The sequence below is a fragment of the Podarcis pityusensis genome (genome assembly GCF_964106645.2).
Source record: "Podarcis pityusensis genome assembly, chromosome: 11".
Classification (NCBI taxonomy): domain Eukaryota; kingdom Metazoa; phylum Chordata; class Lepidosauria; order Squamata; family Lacertidae; genus Podarcis; species Podarcis pityusensis.
The window spans coordinates 32,203,972-32,226,016 of record NC_138036.1 but is presented as its reverse complement, the minus strand read 5'-3'; the positions used below and the strand labels follow the sequence as shown (position 1 = coordinate 32,226,016).

At 40.4% G+C, this 22,045-nt stretch overlaps 1 protein-coding gene across 1 annotated transcript in view; it reads left to right on the top strand.

Annotated features, from left to right (window-relative positions):
- Window positions 1–22,045, top strand: part of EDIL3 (EGF like repeats and discoidin domains 3) — a 236,244-nt gene that overhangs the window by 154,063 nt on the left and 60,136 nt on the right. Inside the window, exon 6 of the mRNA XM_080972845.1 lies at window positions 8,019–8,200. Within this exon, the coding sequence (XP_080828971.1) occupies window positions 8,019–8,200 (182 nt within the window). The remainder of the gene's footprint in view (window positions 1–8,018; window positions 8,201–22,045) is intronic.

The window sequence follows — 22,045 nt, the reverse complement described above, 5'->3', positions numbered from 1 at the left end:
GGAGACCCAGGGCTGGCAGGGCCCGTACCATGGGAAAATACAATAAACACACAGGACAAACATCTTGGGTTCAAATAGGCCACAACCTTATGGATTACAGATGTAAGTAGATTTTGGCATTGGCACTGGGTATGTATCCTGAATCAACCAATCCAATGGCTGCTTAATTATTTTGCAGGGTTGATTCTGTGTTGATTCTGATGTACTCTATGCCGTACATCAAATAGAGGCGACCCCTTCAGGAATGCCATTTTGGGGAGTGCTGTGGCCCATTGGCCCCCAACTGAGCATCTGCACAGAAGCACCTCCCTCTGGAACCTTTTACTGGGGTGCCCCCTGATACCAAATTGAAAATGTTGTCCCTCCCAAGCCAATAAAGAGACAGTGGGTTGAAAGGTAAAAATATTTTATTCTGAGCCACAGAACAGAGTCTCAGTTGGATACTTCCCAAAAGACTAAGTCTAGAACAAAGAATGCACAAAGCGTTTATACAATTGTAGCAAACACAGACACATGATTTCCTGTGTCACTATTGGCTAGGAACGCATGTGGACAAAGCATGCTTAAGTCAGGTAGTCTTCTACTTGGCTACAGGACAGTTACTTCCTGAAGAGGGATGTGGATGGTGCTGTGGTCTAAACCACTGAGCCTCTTGGGGTTGCTGATCGGAAGGTCAGTGGTTCAAATCCACATGATGGGGTGAGCTTCTGTTACTCTGTCCCAACTTATGCCAACCTAGGTGTTCAAAACCATACCAGTGCAAGGAGATAAATACGTACTGCTGTGACAGGAAGGTAAACGGCATTTCCATGCACTCTGGTTTCTGTCATGGTGTTCTGTTGCACCAGGAGTGGTTAAGTCATGCTGGCCACATGACCCGGGAAGCTCTCTGTGGATGAATGCTGACTCCCTTGGCCTGAAAGCAAGATGAGCACCACACCCCATAGTCGCTTTTGACTGGACTTTACTTTCCAGGGGTCCTTTACCTTTACTTCCTGACGCTCCCTTATCTCAAGCTTAGGCCAGGCCAGGCTAGGCATAACTGGCCTTGCAGTTGTGATTGTGACTGTGGGAACGTGTTTATGCAGACCCAGCAGGCTGAGGTCAGCTGTGTACATGATGTGCAAACTTCAGTGTTATGTCACCTCTGAGTTACAGCTCTGAGGTACGGCTCTGAGTTATGATACCTCTGAGTTATGGCACCCAGGTCTCAGAAATATGACAGAGAATGTGAGCCAAGTTGTGTGCTGTGCTGTATTGACACTATGAGTCTTGACATCTGGCCCTAGGTCATGACATCCAGCTGGGTCCCAAATCATGGCATCCAGCTATTACCCTGAAGCGAAAGTGTCATACTCTCCAACATTCCTCTGATGAAAATAGGGACGTCCCATTCTATAATGATAATTTTCCTATTTATACCCTGCATATCTTACTGGGTTGCCCCAGCCACTCTGGGCAGCTTCCAACATAATAAAACATTAAACATTTTTTTAAAAAACCTTCCCTATACAGGATTTCCTTCAGACAGCTCAGGAGTCGAATAACTCCAAACCCTCCAACATTTCTCCAATGAAAACAGAAATATCCTAAGGAAAAGCGGAATATTCCAGGTTCAAATCAAAAACTGGGATGGCTTCTCTAAATCAGGGACATCTCTGGAAAATAGGGACACTTGGAGGGTCTGTAGTGTGTGGGCTTCTGGTTTGATCCCAGAATGTCCCACTTTTCCTTAGGATGTCCCTACTTTCCTTGGAGAAATTTTGGAGGGTATGGTAGGGCAAGCTTAGTAAGGTTTGTGGGGTATAAATAGTAAAATTATCATTATGGGATGACCCTATTTTCACTGGAGAAATGTTGGAGTGTATGTAACAGGGTGTTCAGAACTGTGACCACATGCCTGCAGGCTGAAATTGGACAGCCCATTCATTCTACCGCCTTATTCTGTTGTACATGTAGATAATAGGACTGTAAGATAAAGCCTGCCTAAGTCAGTCTATTGATTTTAATATTTCAATAAGAATAGCAACTTTGGATTAGGAGGCTTTTATATTGTTCTATGAGTGATAAACTTATTTAGGGATATTTAGCAGATCTTGTTAGGCAGGATTTAAATTAATGATGCAATTCCCAAAGCAGTCTGCCAGCACAAGCCTGACTACAGTGAAGTTATTCACTGTACCAGCACAGATGATATTACCTTCTGCTGTCTTTAGTCAGACTGAATATTAGAAATATCTCATCAGAAATTCCTGAAGTTGTGCCAATTTCATTGTGTGCTCCATTTGAAGATCAAGCCTTTTATTTTACTAAATCATATGTGGAAACATTAATTATCAGTCTTCCTTATTATTATTATTTTGTTTTACTGCCTGCCTGCAGTGTTTTTTCCCTTATTTGGTCCCCAATACAGCCTAAGAATTTCATAAATTTGTGCATCTTTAACAAGAAATTACCTTACCCATATAGCCTATAGGCAGAGAATTGGGCATCATTCAGGTATGAGAATATCGAAACTGTTTGCTGTTATTATTTAGTTATCAGGTTCCAGGTTAGCAGAAAGAAAATCTGCAAGCATCTATTTTGTCAACAAAACATAGACACTCTTCAGTTCGGATAAATTCATTACTTTAGCTTAGTTTACATGTTACGCTAAGCCAAACCTTGACTTGGCAAAACATGTATTCATGTGAGTTCCTAGAATGGAGCTGATAGCAGCTTTGCTTCTCCCTGGTCCTTTTTGCTGTCATGTCACACTAAACCAAGGTTTGGCTTGTGTGTCATCTAAACTTAGGGTTGTGTGCCTTGTTTGGCCTTCTCTGCATCCCCTAAACTGGCATGTGTGGTGGAAGGTGCTGGCCTAGCACCAGTGTTGAAAGAGATTCAGCTGCTAGTCCAGTCAGATTTGGTACATGGAATGAGGGGGTGTCATCTCCACCCCAGGCAGCAAAATGCCTTTGGCCAGCCTTGCATCGTAATCATTATTGTTTAGAAATGGTTGCCATGGTCTCGCTTCACTTCACTTTTTTTGTTTTACATACTCATTCCTGACCTCTCAGAAACACTTACGTATAAGAGCACTTCTAGAAGAAATAATCAGAATAGGGGTTGAGTTTTGAACCCGATGCCCCCACAAAGCCTATCAGTAGAGCAAGAACTATTGAATTCTTAGCAGCAGGTTCCCAGAAGTATCTGTCTAGTGCTATGGGAAACAGCACCCATCCATTCATGAAGAAGTTCCATGGAACATTTGGGAGGCATATGGTGATCTCCCATTCCCTGCAACTCCGTGTGTGTGTGTGTGTGTGTGTGTGTGTGTGTGTATATATATATATATATATATATATGAAATAAATAAATCTGTTCACTGTACTCTTTTCGGCACCTGCCAAAAACATTTTTGCATGGGCAAGCCTACCCAGATTTGGAGAATGTGTAGATGTGTTTTTCGTTTATTGCTGATTTTAATTATTATTATTTGATTAGCTGTTTTGGTGATGATTTTGCTGGGTTTTTTTTTCTTTTTATAAACCACTTTGAGGTGTTTGGGTGTTGTTGGTTTTTTGCAATCAAGCAATATATAAATTGTACAAAATACAATAAGATTTGCATCACATTAGTTTAAGATGGGAAAACAGGGCACAATTGGGCCCAACAGAACTCCTCTTGACTAGTTTTAGCACATAATGTTTGGCAATTTGCAACTTGGATATTTTCCCTCTATTAGGGAGGGCAATTTAGTTGAGCATCATTTATTGCAAACATTAATTCTGGATCTCCTCTCACATACCTGAAACCTCTCTTTGTATCTGTGTCAATCATATTTGCATTTCAATTTAAGATGTGGCTCTGATTCTACAACTAAATTTATGCAGGCTCCTGTAGCCCACGTTCATGGGGTACATTATGTGACTGACATCTGGCACAATTATTAGAAGTTTCAAAAGCTAATATAGATATTTAAATAAAATAAAATAACAGGCCTTGCAGCTTTTGAAACGTATTTAAATTAGAGCAATTTGCATGCAGTTGTGCTTTGTATGGTGGCAATAGCTCATTTTTAACATTTTGCATTAGCATTGCATTCTTGATGGTTTACAAAGGACATATGATACATTCTCAGCCTTTACTGAAGAATTAGGCCAGCTGGTATGTTTTAAGCTATCTTGGTAAATGTGTCTTGTAATGCTGTTGTCATCTTTTAGGAGAAGCCTTTTGTTGCATTTAAATTTTAGAAAAGAAAGAATACAATTTAAAATACATGTGGAAGGCCAGAATTTCACACTTGGAAGAAAAGGATAATCCCTTTTAGCAGCATAGCTAAAGCAAGCTATTATCTGAAGGGAGTACCTTCCAGCAATGTTAAGTGCATTATATTTGATGGTGCTTTTGTGTGGGTTGGCCACAGTAAAGCAGATGACCTCTCAGTTGATAATTTAACTGGAAAGATGTGACAAGACAAAGCAATACAACTCAGCATTAATGGACCAAAATGCATTTTATGAAATAGGTGAAGGTTTTATTATCCTTATTGATTGATGTACGCCAATGATACATACAGAAACACTAGCATACTTGCGGGCTTACCCATGTTAGAGAGAGAAAAAAGGGAACAATATGTTGTATATCTACTTTGACAGGGAGCAAAATTATATTGACAGGACAAAATTAGAACCATTTTCTGAACAATAAATAATATGATAACAAGAACAAGTTTCTCTTTGTCTTGTAACCATTGACATTTGAAACTCTAACTTTTCAGAGGAATTGGTTATCCAGCCATTCATACAATGCCTTGACATCCAGCATAGGAATCTGTGAGTGGAAAGAAGATCTCCTATGTCATTCTCTTCTACCTGCAGCATATGTTCTACTGAGTCAAGGATGAGGGAGTTAGGCTGGGGCAGCCTGGCTGTCCTGGGTACTTCTTGGCTCAGCCAAAGATCCACTGGATCCTAGCCCCTCATCCCGCTGATTCTTGCTATAGGATTGCTACTTTAGTGTAGTGCTACTGCAACACATAATTCCTGCATTCTTGGCCTGCATCACAGCTGTCTTTAACTAAGACTTTGGTGGTTGCATGTGGCTTTCAAACCTGGAGCTGTCCTTGCCCTTGAAGACATGTCAGCAGATATCAAATGACCTCCATATTTATTTTGAATGTGCCTCAAAAGCCAGGCCTTAATTGCTCCTACCTGATCGGGGGGGGGGGGGATTGTGGCAAGGAGTAAATAGGCTGCAAATCTCACCTTCTTCAGCCTCCTACCCTTTCAACAATATTTGTAGTAGACAAATATCTTCACTGCTATGAAGGCGAAGCCTTAATCCCACCCCCACTTTTTCCTTTCTAAAAGAAAAAGATGAAGGACAATTTTTTCCTTTAGATATATTGTGGCAAAGTTCAAATGAGGATTCGCATCTTCTAGGGAACACAAGTATGCATTTGCTATATAGATCAAGGGCTCTCCAAAAATTTAGTAAATACCACCTTGAGAAAGAAACTTGGCTTCTGTTCATAAAGTTGAGCAGGGTAGGAGGGGAGTCATGTTCAATTATCACTGAATATGTGCAGAATTAAAATTGGACCAGTAATCTGTGGCTGCCAACTGTTTTAAATAGCTGTCAGTAAAATGGATAGCCCCCTAAAATTGTTCCTGTAGTCATAATCATATAATTTTATAGTACCACAGTAATGAAGCAGCTTGAAAAGTGTTCTGCGTCTGCTGGAAGGAAAGAAGATTCTGTGTCTTCAAGTGCTTTTGTGCAGTACATTCTGGTCCTTTGCAGAAAATAGGCTTTGTGCTATGGATGAAAAAGGACCAATAATGGCCCATATAGTTTCTATTGGTTATGGAAATAATACGAAATAAACAAACTACCACAATATTCATTCCAACCTATCTATAAAGATCCTCCATAAAGTTTATTTTCCTTTATTTTTCACTCCTCCCAAAGCATAGTACTCTCACAAAACAGCAGTGAGAGAACAGGAATAGCTGTGAGCTAAATTGCACGTTGAGAAGTTTATGCATGAATCAGTATTAACTACCATAGTATTAGAGGTCATCTATAATCCCACTGTCAGGGTTTGTGTTCAGTACTATTATCATGCCATACTAAGCACAGCCAGAGTTATCTCATTCCACAAAATTAGGCACTGGAAGGAGAAGCGGACCACAGATGTCTAAAGCATATTTGCTTTTCACACGTCTCCCATTTGAAATCTGTTTGTGTTGAGCTGCTGATGGCTTCTTGTGGAGCTCTACTAGCTGGATAAGTTAAAAGAATGCATCCAAGACTGCAGCATCACCTTGAATAACAATAAAGCAATGTCTTCCGGCGGCAACCATTATTTTAAAGATACTACATTTTGTTGTGCACCTATTAGAGATCCGTTTAAGCCATCAACAGATTGTGATGTAAATTATTCCTGATACAAATTATTCCTGCCCCTACTGCTACTCTAAGCACACCAGTGATGCCTCCCACTTTCTGACAGTGGAAAACACATTACCAATTGTTGATGGGAACTGTGCTGCCTTTGCACACAAACCTTTGTTGAACCTGGCAATGGAAGCTCCCTGCATTTGTAGAACTCTGGTTCAATATCCACTGGGTAAATTCACACATAACACCCAAACCATGATGCTAACAGGACTGCTTCCTAGAGGGGAATCAGGGTGAAGTGTGCTTTTGTGCTCCCCCTCCCTCCATTGCCAGTGGATCTCAGTGAACCTATTTGACTTCAGTGGCAATGCTTTAAACAGTGGTGGAGAGCTGTGTGTAGCTACCTTTTTAATTTCCACAGTGCACCTAGAATGACTCTGTGTCAGGAGCATTGTGGGAAAATAAGAGGGTGGCTAGATCCACTCACCTCGTGAAGCTCAATGTGTAGAGTCAAAGACAGGTATCAGTTGTGGGCCTGGCAGTCTTGGCAGCTGCTTAAGGATGTCAGGAGTTGACATCAGCCTCCTGTACATGAATATGGCCTATATTAGCATCCTCCCTCTTTCCTCCATGTGCTCTGATTCCCTTCCTTGTTTTTAATGGCACACCAGCGCTCATTGTTATATATGAACAGGATAAACCATGAATGTATACAATAGTTTAAACTATATTTGAAATCTCTAGCTGTGGATTTTCTACACTGAGAAGTGGTTGGTCTCCTGGTTTGCAAACCATAGTTTATTCAGTTCAGATAATCCAGGAAACAATGTTTTGTTTCTTGGTCAGAAGGAAATCTGAGCACCTCAGGGAAATAGGGTGGCAAAAGGGAATACATGAATCATGATGTGGTATGTCTTAACCAACCCATTTAACATCTTGATGTTGTCTTTTCATTATATAAATAGAATAAAACAAATATATTGTTTAGTACTAATATGGGATTCTACTTTCTCCTCCTTGCCAAAACATTTTGTTTGTTCAGAATTGTCTGAACTTATACCAATTTTTCTCATCAAGGAAGTATATTAGCTAAAACTCTTGTTGTAACTGGGCTTCTGCTAGGTTTAGCAGCAGCTAACAAATCTGTTCATAGGTGAAATGTATGATCCTGATTATATATGAAATGCTTTCCCCCCCCCCAATGAAATAAATTGATTTTCCTCCAACACTATTGACAGGCTTTGAAATCACAGGTTTTATTTTCACCTTTAATGATAGATCAAAATACAGTGAAAGAAGCTTACAGAGAAATATGATTTTTTAAAAATAAAAAAGCAAAGAATCAAAGATATAGACTATTTAAAGCAAATATAGACTATTTAAAGCAAAGAATCAAAGATATAGACTATTAATTAATCTATTAATCAAATAGATACTGTATACTCCAAAAAGAACGTGAACAAACTGATGTGAAAATGTAAAGAACTAATTTTATGATGGGAGAAATGAGAAATTATGGGGGAACAGAAATTGACAGATTCACCTGTCCCTAGTCAGGAATCTATTATCCATACTCTTGTGTTTCAAATGTTCTGTATCTTTTCTTCTTTTCATCCCTTCTTTTCCTACAGAATGCTCTGGGCCATTGGGAATCGAAGGCGGAATAATTTCAAACCAGCAAATTACTGCATCATCTACCCATCGGGCACTTTTTGGGCTCCAGAAATGGTATCCTTACTATGCACGACTTAACAAGAAAGGTCTTGTAAATGCTTGGACTGCAGCAGAAAATGACAGATGGCCATGGATTCAGGTAACAGATGGAGCTGTGAGAGGGTGGGTGGGTGGCAGGAAGTCTCCTAGCCTCTGTTGCCAACATCACTTAAGTAACTGATGAACACAAATGGCAAACTATTATCAGGATTCTTATTTACAACCTTTAATTGAGGCCTAGACTTATGAGGAGGCATTTTTATTGCAATCGCTGTAGACCTTTTAAGTGCTCCAGGCCTTATCAGAAAGCAGGAACCTGCCGCCACAAAAATCTGTTGAGCATACATTCCAGTTTGCAGAAATGTATTTGTTCATTATTGCTGTAGTGGCACCATCTGCTGAAAGGCATATTGTTACACATTACCACCCCCTCCGCTTCATAAAACGCAATAGGTCACTACCTAACTCAATGGGAGTTTTAACGGATGGTATTTATAAGAGCTCCAGCCACCACAGAGAGTAACATAAGAGAAAGATTGCCTTTGAGGCTTCTCACCTTAATGAACCGTTGCCAGAGGGGTATATATAATCTGAACATTTGCTTGTTATTTTTGGTTATTTAACAATGCATATGCTGCCATTTAAGAGTCCTCTAATTGTGGCTTACGATTAATATAATGAGAAATGTCCTGATCCACTGGCCCAAAGGAGGGCTCGTAGGAGAGGTTGGGTACAGGGATACCAAAGAAGTATGCCCAAAATGTCAGTGATCAGTTCTAGTCCTTTATTATAGGAAGGCATACGCTTACAGCAAATCTGCCTGCCAGGTCTCCCAGCCTTTAGAGACATGGGGCGGACACCGCAGTAAGAAGATAGTTTGTCTGTACCCAAAGCAAGTGTCCATACATTCTTTATACACAAAGCGGCTTATGTCACTTTGGCCAGATCTTCCCATCACTTCACCTGACAGGATGAGGGCCAATACCCAAGTCTTATGGATAGTTTACCTTTCTGGAGTCAGAGCCCAGCACTTCAAGTGAATGTAAACATATGTGTGAATTCATTGTTAGAACTACCAATTAATTGTGGGGTTATATTGACTACCAAGATGGCATTTACAGAGCTTCCTTTGGTTCAACTCAAGAATGTTTGTCACTTGGTGATGAAGGGAGGAAGAGAAATTGAATAAATGGATGATATCCAACTACCGTAAGTCATACTCAGAGTAGACGCATTTAAATCAGTGGGTGAGAGCTAGTTGTTGCATCCTGCATATGCAACAACAACAACAACAACAAACAGGGTAAGCAGGAAAGAAGAAAGGAAGACTGCTCATACTGCACTGCATGTCACTTATTGGACTAAAGTCCATTGATTTCAGTTGGTCTACTCTGAGTATGACTAATGTTGGAAACCACTCAATAGCTTTAAAATATTTAACTTAAAAACAGCAGCATGAGGAAGTAGCCTCATGCTACTAATAGAAGTCTTTGCCTTCTGTTAACAATATTGTACTCTCCCAGTCTGAGAAATTCAGGAGTTTTTTCATGTTACATATCACATGAAAGATTTCAATTAAGTGGGACTTACTTCTGAGTAAACATGTACAGGACTGCATTGTCAGGTGTGTTGTGTACTTTTCTTTTGTTGTAAATGCACCACCTCCTCCCTTTTCCAGGTGCATGACAAACACTAACCAATAAATATGTAATTTATTTTTTCGAGCATCATCCTAATGAACTGAATATTAAAATTACCATTCTAAATTTATGCTCCCAGCATGCAACTACTACTAGAACTACAATGTTTATAATTGGCTTGCAATTTAGAGGGTCAGTGGCTATGGCATTGAAAGCAAATTAAGGGAGACACACTCATATCTAACTTTAAAGCACTCCTTGTAGATTTACAGAATTAATAAAAGAACATCCATGTTAAATGCTTACTGCTTCATTAAGACGAAAAAATGCTGATTTAACTTTGTTGGAAGATATAGCATCTTATATCTTTGATTTTAATAACCACCACTTAGATATGATCAAATTCATCTCTTAACCTATTGTAGTAAACTCAGCCTTTTCTTTTTAACTCCAAACAATGAATAAGTTTGTTGTCTCTGCCTCGGCTAGTGTAACTTTTAGCTTTTAGAACAAATATGTCCAGAAAGGCAGGAAGGATACAACAAAGGGAGTGTTTGGAAATAATGCCTGGCCAGTCTACCCATTATGCTAAGCCATGGTTGATCTAAACCACGGTTTATAAACCAGCAAGAGACATCACCTTGCCAACAAAGGTCCGTATAGTTAAAGCTATGGTTTTCCCAGTAGTGATGTATGGAAGTGAGAGCTGGACCATAAAGAAGGCTGATCGCCGAAGAATTGATGCTTTTGAACTATGGTGCTGGAGGAGACTCTTGAGAGTCCCATGGACTGCAAGAAGATCAAACGTATCCATTCTTAAGGAAATCAGCCCTGAGTGCTCACTGGAAGGACAGATCGTGAAGCTGAGACTCCAATACTTTGGCCACCTCATGAGAAGAGAAGACTCCCTGGAAAAGACCGTGATGTTGGGAAAGATTGAGGGCACAAGGAGAAGGGGACGACAGAGGACAAGATGGTTGGACAGTGTTCTCGAAGCTACCAGCATGAGTTTGACTAAACTGCGGGAGGCAGTGCAAGACAGAAGTGCCTGGCGTGCTCTGGTCCATGGGGTCACGAAGAGTTGGACACAACTAAACGACTAAACAACAACAACAATAAACCAGCAATAAACTATTACCTACAACAAACTATGAGCATGTTTTGTTTGTGGTTAATAGACACTGTACCATATAGCCATATACTGGTGCACAAAGTCCAGAGAGCATGGGAGATATAGTTCCTGAGTTGCAGCAGACCTACCTTACCAACTGAATGACCTAACTTTCAAGTCGAAACAAAATAAAAAAATTCCTTCCAGTAGCACCTTAGAGACCAACTAAGTTTGTGATTGGTATGAGTCAATCACCCATCTCTTACTACCCTTCTGAGAAAAAACCCACCCACCCTCCCACTATATATAAGGGTCTGGTGAATTCTGTTTCAGTGTATCTGAAGAAGTGTGCATGCACATGAAAGCTCATACGGATCACAAACTTAGCTGGTCTCTAAGGTGCTACTGGAAGGAATTTTTTTATTTTGTTCTAACTTTCAAGATTCTTCAGGCTTTGCATTTAGTCAAACACCTGTTCAGCATATTAGAGTGACAGAAAAGGAATAAGGAAAGGAAAGAGCCTCCGCTGCTACTCTTGCCAGGGACTAGTGGAAATTTGTTTAGGAGGCTGGTGAAAAGGTTTTCAGAGATGGCAAGAGTTGGGAGATACATGTGGAAAGGGGTTTCTCTGGGTTTTACCTTGATCAGGGGCATAGAATAATTTGCAAGCTTTGAAACCACTCCTCCCATTTAATGTGGGCTTTTAGAAGCACATGAGTTCATCTCCAAGTATCTCTTGGAGTTTGTCAACACTTCTCATGAATTTAGATTCCACCTAAACATTAGGAAGAACTTCCTGACAGTAAGAGCTGTTCGACAGTGGAATTTGCTGCCAAGGAGTGTGGTGGAGTCTCCTTCTTTGGAGGTCTTTAAGCAGAGGCTTGACAACCATATGTCAGGAGTGCTCTGATGGTGTTTCCTGCTTGGCAGGGGGTTGGACTCAATGACCCTTGTGGTCTCTTCCAACTCTATGATTCTATGATTCTAGTCCATTTGTACTGTGTGCTGCAGGGATTTTGTCACTTACGGAATCCTTTTCACCCTACAGGAGTAGGGAGACCTCCACTGGCTGTTAGAGAAAAACAGAGCTGAACTTCCTCTCAAGTGTCAGAATGCAAAATAAGCTTCCTTGCTAAACCCACCCACAGACATTGATCTGTAGGCTAGGTGTGGAAATCAATTGATCCTTGATCTTCCCATGTGAGAAAGCACAAATTGATCCCATAATGTCCTTCCTTTTTCTCCATCTAGGCTATTAATTTATCTATTGCTCGTTGTTGTTTCATGAGTGCAAGCATTTCAATATCCTGATGGCAGGGAATCAAAGCAGAGCGGTGGCATATATTATCAGCTCTTTGGGGAGAAGCTATTTCGCATTGGTCTTAGCTAAAGAGAATATCCAACTCTCAACACTTACCCAGTTCTGATTAAAGCTTGCATCCCTAAGGACATATTATTCCAAGTACATTAATTTACTGCTTAGCCCTAATGATCCCATTTAAGTTATCCCTGATGGAAAATTACAAATTTCATTTAGAAAGAGATTTTAAAAGTAATCTTACACATAGCTATAAATAAAGGTCCTGGAAAGCCAAAACACTGTTACGGTGCCTCTCTGTTTCAGTAACATACTGTAGCTTGCTTGATCTATACTTATTTGGTTGTTCATCCTAATTACAACAAAGCTTGAGTATATTTGCTTCCTTATTAATTGTAAAAGATAGATCCTACATATTATGCAAGCAGCTGTAAGTAGTTGTGTTAAAGAAAATTAAATGCAGTCTCTGATTCAAGTAAACACACTTCTTCCTATTGCAAATAAATGTATGAAGTAGAGTAATATCTGCATATCATTTCCCCCCTCCCCCTCCAAACACACACACCATCAACCAGGGTGGAGTTGGGGGTGGATTACTCTGTAAGAAGCTCTTTTGCCCCAGAAGAAGCGGAAGTAAGTCTATGTGTGACTCCTTAGCTATATAGGTGTGAATAAATCACATTTTAAAACGTGTTTACTTGGACAGGGTTTGTTTTACATTGAACTAGAAAAGTTTACTCTGTGTGTGATCAGTGGCGGAGCTTCGTGCTTCGGCACTGGGGGGGCGGATAGCAGGCGGGGGCAGGGCTGGCGCGCATCCTGGGGGCGTGGCGCATTGCCCATAGGGGCGTGGCACTCAGCGCAGGCAGGGGGGCAGCCACGATGGCACCCCTCCAGGATCGCACTGCCAGGGGCGGTGTGCTCCCCCCGCACACCTCTTCCTCTGCCACTGTGTGTGATAAGTTGAGTACTAAGTTGCATCAGACTGATCCGAGGAAAGGTGGGGGTTTTTCACTTTTGATTGGCTTGCTGGATGGAAATTCTTTGTCACTCATTAGATGAGAAAAATGGTCTGATGTGGGGTAGGGCAGAAACAAATCTGATTGGTTGAAAGGTTAGATGGGCCATAAATAATGTACTTTTACCACTGATCAGGCTGAGTGTGTGTGTCTCTCATATATTGAGGAGGATATTGAGGATAGGGAAAGTGTACAGTTGTAGCCTGCTTCTAAGGAGACTTTGGAAGCCAAAAATAAGGTGAATCGAGCAATCAGGAGGTGGGAAAATGATAGAGAAGGAAGGGTAAGAAATCTTCCTCTACTTACTGATTTTTAATTGGAGATTGAAGCCTGGGCAATTGCTTTAGATTATTTTTTAAAAAATACACAGCAAAAAATATCAGGGAGGAAAACTATACATAATTAACTTCATGTGTTCTTTGAGCCAGAACGTTGAATAACGTTGATCAGGGCATCTGTGCTGTGATATTTTTACTCAGTAGGTGTTGGAAGACAGAAGAAGAAGAAAAAAACCTAATTACAATGCCAGACTTCCTCTTGAGACTCATCAAGTTTTCTTTTCCCCTCTGCTTTACTCCACATAGCATGTTCCCAAACAAAGTGCTTTCAATTTTTAATGAGATGTATTGTCTTACGTTCTTTACTGAGCAAAGGAATAATGCAGACTTTTAAATATGCCTTTAATTCACTTTGGATAAGGCCCATAAATTGTCAAAAGTATGTCTTATTTTGTTCTTCTTATAGGATTCTTGTTGTTTTGCAGCTGAAATCTGAAAATTCTTAACTTTTCCTTTGACCAATTTTTTGTGGTAGCATGGGTGAGTGGAGAGCATGCTCTTCAGCTTCTTCGGTGTTCAAGTTTTCTTATTAATCTTGAACCAACATAGAAATAAAACTGAAGGGTTCTTCCTGTTGTCTCGCCAGCGCCGAGTTAAAAGCTACAAAAATACAAAACTAAGAAATGTGATGAAAAATAGAGCCATCTATTTTTGAGGTGACTGAGATGATAACAAATATTCAATCGTCGCTCGAGGGTAGAGAAATAGTTGCAGTCTACCAGTTGCTCCCACAGCTCTATTTTGTGTCTTATTATTTGTTAAGGATTGAAAGCATGTTTACTATCTTTATAGTTTTGCTGTGAATGCTCCAAGAAGCTCTCAAAGCAACTTGCAAAAAATTATAGCCATAAAATCTCATTTAAAGAATGAAAATATGATGCTGTTCATATGATGCCAGGATTTTACAGGCAGCAGTTCCTCCCTCATCCTTAGCCTTCCTTGGTGTTGCCCTTTGCACCTCACTTACTGGGCAGAAGCAGCTCCCACTGAGGTTCTGAAAACAGCTGGAACTTGAGGAAGGGATGACTTCAAAGTTGCTTTCTGGAACCATGGACCAACAGGAGGCACTTTGAAGCTGATTGGCCCTGAAAGTATGTCTTCAAATGAAGTTACTATGACAGCAACCTCCTTTGAACTTTGATTGGTGGGCGGTCCTGCCCAAGTTGGCCCTTGCGGGTGGAGAAATTAAGCATCTGGTCCACCAGCCGAATGCAGTTCCTCACCCCTGACCTACACCAGGGTCCGCTATTAGAAGGTCCTTAAGAGATCCTGTATCAGAAACTAATGCAGACTGTCCTAGTCTGTCCAGAAATGCTCGAGACAATATATATTTGGTGGCTTGTATATAAAAAGTTGATGTATAGTTATCCCACAACCCTGAAATATACCCCCCTACCCTGAATTTATAAACACAAAACCAAATAAGAAAATCAAAAAAGGTTAAAAACAAGTAAAAAGCAAAAAGAAATTGGAAAGAACCAAATGTTCCTGTGTATTACTTCTCTGAGCCTGTCTCCTCACTGGAACAAAGCAACCCTTTTTAATAGCTTAATCTGAAATATTTGTACTGCTCACATTTTTCTTTCCTGGTTGTATATATCTCTCTGCCCTACCCCACGTTTTTAGCCTGCAAATGCTGGGAAATGGCATAGAGGAACTTAATCATGTAAAATATATGCCAAGGAATAAAGTAATTAATATTATCCTTTTGCTAAACATAGTTAAGCTTATAATCAATACTTTGTAAATTAAATGCAATTTAAGTGACTGCAGAATTCTGTAAAACAGGAGGCTGATTGTGGGCTTTGTATGGAAGCTGACGTTTAAACATGCCAGTAGCTGAATAATTCATATCTTTCCATTAATAGCATTCACAGCAACTACCTTTGGGACTAAAATAATAACTTAATAAGAAGAAGAAACAAACCAAGCAAGTTTTCAGTCTGTCTAATTCTGTAAACTCTCGGAGGCATAAAGTGATGTTTCCCAGCGAAAACTAAATGAGTTGAGCCCTTAGGAAAAAAGGAATAAAAAGAAAAATCAGAATTTTATTATATTTTCATTCTGAAGCAGAATAAAACATATAAAGCACTGATCCAGTTCTAGCCACTAGTTTATTATTACTGCTAAACAGGCATTTCAATGTGATGTACAATAAACATAGCAGGGGGGAAAAAACAGTTGAAAACGCACACACACAAACACACTGGATGAAGAAAACTAAAGCCATACAAAATAGACATTCACGACACTGATCAGTTCATCCAGCTGGGAAAGGCAGACAGAACAAAAATGTCTTCAATTCTTTCTGAAAATTGTAGATAGTAGGTGCCTGTTTTATCTTGAGAGTAGTGCTATTCCACAGAATATGGCAGTCCTGCTCCAAGATACTGCAGACTGAGCTTCTGAGATCTTTGGAACTAGCAGGACAAACTCAAACCACAGGGATCTACTGGGTATATCAGGAATAATATAGTCAGTCTCTCAAGTGACCTGCTGCTGAACTGCAGAGGGCCTTATATGTTGACCTTGAACTTGGCCCAATAGCAGTCTGTCTGGCAGTCAGTGCAAATCCCACGAGGAGGGTGTTTATATGCTGGTGGTCATGTGACCCTACAAGCAACCTAGCTTCTGTGTTCTGCACCAGTTGCAGCCTCTGGCCAACCGCAAGGGTAGGCCTACATAGAGCACATTGCAGTAATCCAACCTTGAGGATAGACAACTGTGATCAAATTATCCCAATCCACGAATGTCTGTAGCTGTCTCATCAAAGCCGGCAAACATGCCCACAACAGTAGATCTGCATATCTCCACATTTACTGTGTACGCGGCAGCCTATGATTGAAAAGAGAAGCATTTTTGAGATTCAGCAAAGGATAACACTGCTCTGCCTAGTACCAACAGAAGCAGTAGAGCAGGCATAGGCAACCTTGGCCCTCCAGATGTTTTGGGACTACAATTCCCATCATCCCTGACCACTGGTCTTGTTAGCTAGGGATCATGGGAGTTGTAGTCCCAAAACATCTGGAGGGCTGAGATTGCCTATGCCTGCAGTAGAGCATCAGCCCTGGCGTCAGAATGTAGCATCCTCAGGCAGCTGCTTGGGGCCCCAACAGGGCTGGGGCCTGACCTGAAGCTCCCATGCCAGGAAGCCTGTATCTCCATGTTAATTTCTTACAATGCTCCGATGTAGAATCATTTCAGAGCATCATGGGAAATTTAAATGGAGTCTCCAAATTGTTTCGTGCTAATCTATCTGCTGCTGCGCTTGGGTCTAGTTGGCATGTTTGATGCTTTCACAACATTGTGGCTTCCTCCCCTTACCTTGCCAACATCAAGTTGGCACAGTAAAATTAGTATAATTTAGACAGGAATATAATACCTCTAACCATAGTGGGAAAGACCATATGGACCTGTGTATGTGTGCCTGCTCTGTCTAATGCCATCTTCCAAAGACGCTCAGCTAGTCTTTCTTAAATATTGGTGAAGATTCTTCTCTGACATCTGTATGATGTATTCATTTACTCTGTTGTCTGTCTTCAGCATATCCTCCAACCAACTCATGGAGGGTGATGGAGAAGTCAAGCTAGTGCTCTCACCCTCACTCTCCCCACTTGCATGTTCATAGAACACAGAAGACAAATGCCTAAAGTCTGCAGTTCCTGTGTTTATACATTTGTGGGGAGCATTAGTAAAAAGAATAGATATATATGACCACGATAAGTGAAACAAAAATATAATGGACAAAGAGCCCAGAGAGAATTTCATTCCTAAAAATGGAAGAAAAGGTGATATACACTTTTCTCCATTTGCACAGGTAATAAATCAGACTGTGAATAATACCTGGAGAGAATGAATTCCATGTTTAGGATTCCATGTGAATGTTTAACTCCTATATTTTACATATTTGCTCGTTGTTGGAATACATTATTCAGCAAGCTAACAAGTCTCCTGTGATTCCCAAATCCCAGGGCCAAAATTATAAGTCAGATCTTAATAGTCTGACTGGCAGCCAGCTCTACCTTACAGGCTAAACTCAGCATCTGTGTATAAGAAGATAACCACTCTTTTTTATTATTTTTTTGAAAAAAGTTTAAATAGTACTGCTACAGTATTCCCATGCTTGAAATAACCAGGTTAAATTGGAAGATTTACCACATTTCAAATATTTGCAAATATTTGTTTCAGCCCTAGTATGTTAATCTTTACATTTGTGAAGGTATATGAGAAAGTAAGGAATTAATGTTGCTTTTGCAGAGGTCAGGGACCTTCTGCTTAATCTATTTGACTCCTCAGATAGTGCTGTTAAAGCCTGGAAAGCGACAGATAAAGGGTGGTAGAACACAATCTATTAAGTAATGACCGCTTCCCACTTAAAACGAGGGGCGCCCTTTGCGTGGACGCGCGCAGCCCTAGATCTGGAGCGGCCCCATCAGCATAGGCTTGGCTTTGCCTTCCCTCAGGTGGGATACCTGGAGGTCTCCGCCTACCTCAGTCAGTTGTCCAATCCCACCTGGGGGAAGTGTTGCCAAGGAGACCAGGCCAGGTAGGGGAGGGATTACCTGCCCACACAATAGAGGGAGGATCTTACCTGGGATCTATTAAGTAATAGCATTGTTTTCACATGTGGCACTAAGTCTCATCCCATAGTGCTGTTTAGTGGCACGGCTTCTTCGTCCAAATAATGAAGATTGCAGAATATCCACCTTCCTTATAAACACTTTGCCTCTCTGTGCATGTGCCAAAGACCAAAATTTCACCAGCATAATATTAATTCTTGGGGGTTCTTTGTTCAAATCTGTTGTTCTAATCTTCGGGGAATTATTGTCCTACTACCGTGCCTAATAGATTTTTGCAATAGCAATGCTATACTGTCTCACTGCGAGTCATTCAGATTTCAATGTGATTCACAAAAATAACAGCCCCCACCCAAAGCAAATATAAAGGGAAAGACCTGTATCTCTCTTGTAGACAATCTGCTTTGCTTGTAGAAGGTCCAGATTCAATCCCTAACATCTCCAGTTAGGGCTGGGGACAGCCCTAGACAAAAACCCTAGAAGCCACTGTCTGTCAGTGCAGATAATACTGAGCTAGATGGAACAAAGGTCTGACTCTGTATGTGTTCCTATAAGTACTTCTGCGTGTGTTGTCCAGATTTGCTGTTATGACTACAAGCTTCTTATGCCACACCGATGCTTGCTTGCTTGCTTGCTTGCTCCAGAGGTTCATTCACTTTGATGTATAGACTTCTAGTAGGGTTTAGAGATGTAGTTTGAAGAAGGGCCTCAGAAGACTTGGTGGGTACACAACAGTGCTATATGCAGCCATTGGGATTCTCAGTTGTTGGATTGCTATTTTCATATTTCATCACCCTGTTTCCCCCCTCTTTCAAACTCTATGTGCATATCCCGAGTACTTTCCCAGGCTCACATTAGTCACAAGAATTTCTTAAATGCACTTCATATACTATCTTACAGTGCAGTCGTCAGAAGTAAATCCCACTGATTGCAAAGAGGCATACTCCTAGACAGGTAGATATAGGATGGCAAACTTAATCAAGCTTGTTTTCCCCCCTCCCCCAAGTCACCTATTGAAGTGCTGGATTTTGTAATCCCTGAAATGCTTAAAATCAAGCTCCATTACTGCATAAATCCTATACACACTTGCCCAGGGAGAAAGATTCATTGGAATAAGTGGCATTTAACCTCTGAGCAGATCTGTCTAAAGTTGCATTGTAAGCTTGCTTTCCTTGGGACTTCATGTCTTCAATTGGCTGGGCAGTGGTGAGGAAAGGAGAGAAACAACAAGTGTAGCTATAGATAATTGTACAGAAGATTTTACAGAAATACAGTGGTACCTCAGGTTACATACACTTCAGGTTACAGACTCTGCTAACCCAGAAATAGTGCTTCAGGTTAAGAACTTTGCTTCAGGATGAGAACAGAAATCGTGCTCCGGCGGCATGGTGGCAAGGCGGCAGCAGGAGGCCCCATTAGCTAAAGTGGTGCTTCAGGTTAAGAACAGTTTCAGGTTAAGAATGGACCTCCGGAACGAATTAAGTACTTAACTAGAGGTACCACTGTAAGTTCAAAGGTAAAAGGGAAGGACAAATTGTTCCCTAGTGTAAGCCATATTCATTTCAACAGGATTGGACTGTTCTAGGTGAGTTTGAGGTATCCCCCAGCCCATCCCATACACTTACCTGGAAGTAAGTCCATTTGAACTCATCAGAGCTTGCTTCTGAGTAGACATGTATAGAATTACACATTTACTTGTTTAAGGGTGGGTGTTTGCTTTGGCTAAAATTGAGAGAAATCAGGAGATGTGAGGATTAAATTAAATGCCTCCTAACTCCTCCAGTTCAGGCACTTGTCTTTCATTGCTTTTGGCAATAAATAAAGAAGAGGAGCTCTAATACAACAGTACTTTGCTAGGAATGCTGTTCAAAACCCATTGCTACAACAGGGTTTCTGAAACAGTTGCATGGTTCTGTTAACTGTTACCATGCAAATTATTTGTGGTAGGGATGTTAAAAACAATTACACTACAGTACAAGGATGAAAATAAGCTATATAAACAATAAGCAGCAAACAGTAAGCAAAGTTGAAAATGTATTACTTCTTTTAAAATCAATTTTGAAAAAGGCATGACCAGAATTTTCTCCTTTCCATTCCTTCATAAAGTTGTAAATTTAGGTTAATTTATTCCCAGAAGTCAAAGGAGCTGGCAGGGAATTTAGGAATAATTATGCTTTGTTTGGATAACCAATCATCTAACGTACTATTTCTTATGGGTCATAAATCAAACAACCTTTGTGTATTGGTGAATATGAAACATACACTATTTGCATTCTTTTCACTTGCAGAGAAAAAGTAGGCATTTCATTGAAATAGCTTTTAACCGTATGTTATTTTTTTACCCTGTGAGACTATTTACATTTTTACTTGTTTGGTTGCTCCAAAATGTAGTGCAGAACAGATTTAATTTTCGGAGGGAAATAAGAGGGAGTCCTGATTCCTAACCAACTTTGTTTTGCAGAATTATAAAAAAACCCTAGAAGAAATTTCCAATTTTTATTGCATAGAATTTATGAAGAACCATTATTATTTTGTCATGCATCACCCAGCCAGTGAAGCAGTGAGACCCAAGCATATTTACATAGAGAAAAATGTATGTTTAAGTAGACAAGTAACCAATTGTGCTCTCCACATAGCTAGAAAACATGGCTATGTTTCTTTTGTGACCAGTGCTTTTTTTTCTTTCAAAAAAATGTTTAGTGGTACTCTCATTTTCCTACTCATATTGAAATACTGCCCCTCAATGAGGCCAAACTTAGATTCACAAAATGTCTAGGGGTATGCGTACCCCTGCGTATCCCCAGAAAAAAAGCACTGTCTGTGAGTAACAGGGAACCTTATACACATCAGCAGAAACTGGATTACTAATAGATAGTGTATTTTCCTGAGTGAATAACATGAAAAGAACTATATTTCCAAAGTTCAGATCTTACTGTAGATCATTTTGCAGTTAAAGTGGCAACATCCACACCCAAAAGGGAGATATCAACAGGGTTGGAGAAACCCAAAGATTTGCAAACATGCATACATTTATTTATTTTTTGGCAGGATGGTCCAATGAGTATTGAGCATGCTCACAGGTCATAAAATGGAATATTTGTTTTATTTATTAAGTGAGGGATATGCCACCTTTGAAGGGCACAGTTGTCCTCCCAATGGAATGTATTCTGATGGTGATGATGATGATGATGATGATGATGATGTATCCGATTTGGTGCCATTAGGGCTGGGATATAAATTCATGGCCCCAAACAATGAGCCCCCAAAACTGCCAGAGACAGTGATAGTTGATGAAGGCCTTGATGGGCAGTTCATAGGCATTCTCGGGCAACAAAGATTGTAGCTTTGGCTGGCACTTCTCTGAACAATTCATCAGACTGCCTGACCTGAACTGTAAATATTTAAATGTGGGGGGAGACAAAGGGCCCATTTCTAATGTTCCTTTCCTCTAATGGAGGAAGCAGAGTGTCCAGGGCAACATCAGGGGGGTGGGAAAGGAGAAACTGCCAGCAAAGAGGGGAGAGCAGTCAGGGTGTCATGATTTAGGAATAATTATGCTTTGCCAGAAGGCATCTTGTTCAGGGCCCCTGAAGCTTGGCAGTGATCAGGGAGGAAGACATGGCTGACTAAGGAGAACACTGAATGGGAGAACTACACAATGCGGCACCAAAGCAGGGTTTCCTAAGCACTTCAGTGGCTGCTTGATGATCTTATGAAGTTGTAATTGACACCAATCCAAATCCTTAGGCTCGTAGTCAAGGAATATCTCTCTATAACCTCAATTAATACATTAGTAAAAAGTTAAATATCTCTTAAATACAGAAATTCCTCATTGGCAAGTATTGTGGGAAGTATTGTTTTGCTTCCTATCATGCTGTGTATTTTTGTGTTTTTATATTGTAAACCATCATGTGATCCTTGGGTCAAGGGCGGTACAGAAGT